This window comes from Priapulus caudatus, unplaced genomic scaffold (assembly GCF_000485595.1).
Source record: "Priapulus caudatus unplaced genomic scaffold, Priapulus_caudatus-5.0.1 Scaffold2551, whole genome shotgun sequence".
Classification (NCBI taxonomy): domain Eukaryota; kingdom Metazoa; phylum Priapulida; class Priapulimorpha; order Priapulimorphida; family Priapulidae; genus Priapulus; species Priapulus caudatus.
The window spans coordinates 5756-12238 of record NW_014579612.1 but is presented as its reverse complement, the minus strand read 5'-3'; the positions used below and the strand labels follow the sequence as shown (position 1 = coordinate 12238).

Here is a 6483-nt window from a genome sequence, read left to right as displayed (position 1 = left end):
GTATTCCCGTATAAAAGAGGACTTTTCATATACTATACTACACTCGAGGTTAAATTAAATAGTTTTATTTTCGACATGTCTACGTGAAGGTCCAAATAGCTTGAAATTCTAGTTTGCGATTATAGTTCAATGCAGCAACGTATTACGACAGTTTGTACGAGAAAAATGGATGGAATATTATCGTAAAAATGAGATGGATTTGAGCTTATACGGATACTGTGTTTACAATATTCGCCTGTATATATATATATAATATTTCTATATATTATTAATATATAATAATAATAATTCTATATATATATATAATATATATAGCAGTGTAAAGTCACACTTGAACACCCATGTAGATAAAAACAAATTCAAATTATAGAATAAGGGTGTTTAAAATTTAATTAACAAGCTTTTGAGATTACATCGATATATATATATATATGTATCAAGAGCGTATAAAGAAGATATAATGTAAGGTAAGGTAAAGTAAGGTAAGTAAGGTATAAGGTAAGGTAAAATTTAATTAACAAGCTTTTGAGATTACATCAACATATATATGTATCAAGAGCGTATAAAGAAGCTTCTTAATACGCTCTTGATATGTATATATATATATATATATATTGTAGATAGATTAAACACAAGACATCACTTTTTGCTGTAAACAATTGTAAATATTTCTGAAAAAGAAATATGGTTAATCTTCCAGAATCGCTGTATGAATGAGATATTACTCAGAGTTTCATGCTTGCGCAATCATCAGACAACTTTAATGAATTTAAGTGGATTCATTAAAGTTGTCTGATGATCGCGCAAGCGTGAAACTCTGAGTAACAGCAAAAAGTGATGTCTTGTGTTTAAGTCTTATCTACAATGATATAACGCTCTGCCAATTAAATGCCATTGACGCACTCTACAGCAGTGTTAAGTACCCAAGCATACAGTTTATACTCTATTATATAATATATATATATATATACTATATATATATATATATCCACTATATATATACATATATATATATTGATCAAAATCTCGATTGCAGAGACGTCGGTAATGACATCAATAATCTTCCGGAGTCTTCTGTCTATCGGGTACGGACACCCGAGCCGCCGCACTCCCGGCGGCCGGCGAGATGGTGGCGACGTTGACGATAGTCTGCATCACTCGGGGCTTCCTCCCGGCACGTAGAGAGCGCGTAGATTGAAGCCGAAGAGACAGATGAGGCTGACGGTGGCGGTACTGATGCTGGAGACGACCGTCATGATGACACGAAATCCGACCGGGACGTCGTCGCGGCGTAGATCGGTACGAACGTGACCCATATGACGGCTGTCGCCATGGCGCAGAAGGCAATGAGCCTGAAATCGACATCATAGTGATGTATAGACGATAATATTGAGTCCCGCGTGGATTCTTGCCTATATAGTGTCGATGCGAAATCCTTGTAGACTATATATATATATATATAGTTGTGTGTATATATATATATAGTATATTATATATATAATAGACCAGGGTTACTCCATCTGTGCTACTAAAAACGGATTATTTTCGTCTGGCCGCTATCTGAATTGGATATTCTATTCAGGACGGCTAATAATTATTCAACCAGGACGTGCATAGAGTTGACCATTAGGTGCGAGTGTTTTCATCATAGCTTTTTCGTGGTATAGGTGGCTAGTACCTATATAATATAATATATATATATAGTACATATATATAGTTAATATACTATATTACATATGGAGTAAGAGAGAGAGAGAGAGAGAGAGAGAGAGAGAGAGAGAGAGAGGAGCGATAGAGAGAGGGGAGAGAAGGCGGGCGAGAAAAAGAACGAACGACTGACAGACTGACAGAAAGACATTGCAGAGATAGAGAGAGAAAGAGAGGGAGAGAGAGAAAGAGAGAGAGAGAGAGAAGAGAGAGAGGTTGAGAGAGAGACAGACAGAAATACGTTAGACACACAGAGAGAAGGTCAATCACAGAGACTCTTCATCGACATTGCTTCTTACTTGGACTCGTTGAAGTTGTCCGGTAGATGGCGCGTCTTGAACGCCAGCACGGAGCAGGCTGCTACCAGCAGCATATTGTAGACGAGGCTCACGATTTTCCCCGCTGCCCCGCCGCTCCCACACATCAGCTCCACGTACCTCACCGACGGGCTGGGCATGACCAGCAGCGCCTCCTGGGGGTGGAGCGACGTCGAGGCAATGCTGGCTACTACCTTTGATAGAGCAATAATGACGCACGCTTATGATCACCCGTAGCAACGAGGAGATACATGCGTCCGCGTTGTCAGACGTATCGTGAATAGTTATGACTGTCATGACGACAAAAATAAATAATATAATATATTATTTCCATTATAAACATACATATAAAATAATAAAATAGTCAGAAATACTATAACGTTTGAATTGAATTTTTGTTTAACATTTATTTTATACTTATATTAGTCATAACGATTTACGAAGCTTCTGACAATATCTCCCAATTACTTATATTACGTACATTTATATTGCTTTCCGGCAGTGACTAACAAACATGATACGATGAGGGTGGAGAGGGAGGGGGGAATCCGGAGTTTACAAAACATGGGACGGGGGAAAGAACCATTCAGGCACAGGAATCACCACGTCGTGAAACTAATAGATTCAACAGTTACGTGCGTAAGTTAAGTACTCGTAACTGTGAACATGTTTAGTTCGGCAAGCATGTGAGTGAGATTTGTACGTGAGACTCTCGCGGTTTCTATGTACCAATATAAATGACGGAGCGTCGCTCGTGTGCCTCAGATATTCGCAAGTTCCAAGTTCCTAACGCAGCGTCTCGTTTCAATTATTTTATCGACACGTGGCGGCACCTTTTGGCCGGCAACGCAAATATTTCTCCGTTTGTTTAGTAGCCATAGGGTAAGTATACGGTTATAGCGCCAAACATACGACGAGTAATTATAATAAGAGTGAAAAGAGCGCAAGGAATTTAAATGAGTTATTTGTTGATTGTGTTAACTACATGCATATATAATAGCATATATAATAGGGTATACGTGAAATCCGAGCTATCACACCGATCTCCTCGAACCTACTTGGGTTTACATATACCTCCGCCAACTTATCTTCACCAAGCAACTTATCTCTACCTACCTGCTCCAACCTGCCTTCCTCCTCACTCCTTTCCTCCTACTCCTCCTACTACTACCTTCCTCCTCCTGCTTCTCCCTCTTTCCTACTAGTTCCTCCTCCTCCTCCTCCTTCCTTCTCCTTCCCCCTCTTCCTTCCTCCTCCTTCCTCCTCCTACCTTCCCCCTACTTTCTTCTACCCTTCCTCCACCTACCTGCAAGCCTATCAGCATGGCGGCCATCGTCAGCTGGGAGGCGCTGCTAATGCATGACGGCGGTCTCCTGCTCGTGCGACCCGCGTTGAAGATGCGATACACTCTCAGCGCACGCACGAACAGCGGCGCGTAGATCGCCGAGTCGATGACGTCATCGAGCAGCGCCACCGCGTGGCAGCGCGTCGGCGTCGGCCGGGCGAGCCGCAGCGACGTGGCGGCGTACTCCAGGAAGATGCCGACGACGATGAGCGCGCTCAGCTCCCGACTGCTCGCCTTGACGATGCGTCGGCGCCGACGCGCGACGAGCACGCAGCCGACGGCGACCGTCGTCGCCATTCCCGTCGCCGACGTTAGCGCGAGCGCGACGGATGTTGGCTCGCTCCACGCCGGGTAGTCGGGCGGTATCGGCTCGCACGTGCGGCCCGTCGCCGCGTCTGCCCAGTGCAGCGGCGGGCAGGGTTCGCAGCGGTCGCTCGCTGACAGCAGGGACTGGTCGCCGTGACATTCGGCGCACTGCCAGCAGCAGCGCACGTGCATCGGCACCTTGTAGTGGTGCGGCGCGCACGGTGGGCTGCACGCCGACGTCGGCACCGCTCCGTCGCGCGTCGGCCACTTGAGCATGGCGACGTCCAGCGACAGCCGACGCGTCGTCTCACTCCAGGAGCCGACCTCGCGGAAGAAACGGCCGCCGACGCCGCTGCCGACGACGCCGCTGCTGCCGACGCCGCTGCTGCCGACGCCGCTACCGCCAACGTCGCTGCTGTCGCCGCTGCTGCTGCTGCCGCCGCCGACGTCGCCGCCGACGAGCTGGTAGATGCGGTATTCGCCGTGCATCTCGCCACTCTCCGTGAACGACACTGGCCCGTACGAGACGCTGTCGAAACGCAGTCGCCGGATGTGCCGCAGCAGCGCGACGCCGTTGACGCAGCGATGCAGACGCCTCCAGACGGCGTCGCCGTCACCGGAAGCGGTGTTGCCGGAGGTGTTACCGGAAGTGGTGCCGGATATGTTGCCGGGTGTGCCACCGGAAGTACCGCCGGAACCGGGGCCGGACGTCGCGCAGGAAGTCGTGTTCAGTATCGCGTGGATCGCGTGCGCGAACGCGTACACGGCGTCGTGCAGCAGCGACGGGCTAACGAGCGCGTCGGCGGGCGCGTACGGCGTCGCCGCGCACGAGCCGTCGGCGAACGAGCAGGCGAGCTTCGTCTCCCAGACGCGTCGCAGCCAGGCGCTGGAGGCGGCGATCGAGCGCGCTCCGCCGACATCGTCGACCATCCACTGCCGAAATCCCGGCACGTCGTTCGTGCGCGGAGCGAAAATGAACGCTCCGGCGATCGCCGCCTCGACGCCGGCGAACTCCGACAGCGACCCGGTGAAGCCGCCCGCGCCGACGACTATGAAGCGGCCGACGAGGTCGCGCCGGTAGATGGCGCGCGTCAGCTCGACGCCCTGGCTCTCTAAGAGGAACGCGACGAGCACGCGAGCGCCGCTGCGCGCCAGCGACGTGACGAGAGCGTCGTAGCGCGACGCGGTCCAGTGCATATCGACGGACTCGAGTTGCGCGAAGCAGATGTCCTTGTCGTGGATGGCGACGTCGAAGCCCTTGGCGGCGTTGCGGCCGTAGTTGTCGTTGACGTAGATCATGTTCACGTACGTCCAGTTGAAGCGCTCGATGAGGGATACTATCGCCTCGACCTGCGCGCGTGTGGGGTCGAAGGAGTGACGTCATCACGAGCGTATAGTGCTGGCGTATGTCATCATGAGTGTGTGGCGTTTAGCGAGGGAGCGGTCAGGGGGCAGCGGTGGGGGGGGGGCGTTGACACAGCGATTTTAACCCCAGGAGTAGGGCTCATGTTTGGTTATATATTATTTATTTATTCCCAGTACGTATATAGAGATATCCCCTCCCAAATTTCAATAAATATGTATAACTTATTATAAAATAAATATAATTAATTTAATAAATAATAAAACGACTCGTAATATACAGTAAATACACAAAACCGCATGTGATAATATCAGGAGTGCATAATATAGGGATATCTCTATATTATACACTCCTGATAATAGGGCCTATATAATTGGCGATTAGTCCTCTAAACCGTTATAAACTCTTATATTACTGAGTTTGGTCGCGAATTTTTTGCAAAATAACATTCCCTTATAATTAAATAGTTTGAAAGCGAATTTTTACGAATTTGTACACGCACGCACGCACCTGGTATTTATATACGCACGCACGCACCTGGTATTTATATACGCACGCACGCACCTGCCATATGTACACGCACGGACCTGGTATTTATACACGCGTGCACGCACATGGCATTTGTACACGTGCGCACGCACATGGCATTTGTACACGTACGCACGCACCTGGTATTTATACACGCACGCACCTGGTATTTATACACGCATGCACGCACCTGGTATTTGTACATGCACGCACATGGTATTTGTACACGCACGCACGCACCTGGTATTTGTACACGCATGCATGCACCTGGTATCTATGCACGCACGCACGCACGCACCTACCATTTGTACACGCACGCACCTGGTATTTATACACGCACGCACGCACCTGGTATTTATACACGCAAGCACGCACGCACCTGGTATCTATACACGCACGCACGCACGCACCTACCATTTGTACACGCACGCACCTGGAATTTATACACGCAAGCACGCACCTGGTATTTATACACGCGTGCACGCACCTGGTATTTGTACACGCACGCACCTGGTATTTGTACAGGTACGCACGCACCTGGTATTTATACACGCGTGCACGCACCTGGTATTTGTACACGTACGCACGCACGCACCTACCATTTGCACACGGCGTGCTTGCGTGTATAAATACCAGGTGCGTGACCTGGTATTTATACACGCATGCACGTACCTGGTATTTGTACACGCACGTACCTGGTATTTATACACGCACGCACCTGGTATTTGTACACACACGCACGCACCACCTGCCATTTGTACACGCACGCACCTGGTATTTATACACGCATGTACGCACCTGGTATTTATACACGCATGCACGTACCTGGTATTTGTACACGCACGTACCTGGTATTTATACACGCACGCACCTGGTATTTGTACACACACGCACGCACCACCTGCCATTTGTACACG

At 48.9% G+C, this 6483-nt stretch overlaps 1 protein-coding gene across 1 annotated transcript; it reads right to left on the bottom strand.

Moving 5' to 3' along the window:
- Nucleotides 1-983: 983 nt before the first annotated feature.
- On the bottom strand, nucleotides 984-4974 carry LOC106818813 (metabotropic glutamate receptor 6-like). Its single transcript, XM_014823487.1, has 5 exons — nucleotides 4084-4974; nucleotides 3523-3999; nucleotides 3331-3492; nucleotides 2007-2218; nucleotides 984-1352 (listed from the first exon to the last, which is right to left on the bottom strand). The coding sequence occupies exons 1-5, from the start codon at nucleotides 4972-4974 to the stop codon at nucleotides 1253-1255; spliced, it is 1842 nt and encodes a 613-aa protein (XP_014678973.1). The 3' UTR covers nucleotides 984-1252.
- Between the last annotated feature and the right edge of the window lie 1509 nt (nucleotides 4975-6483).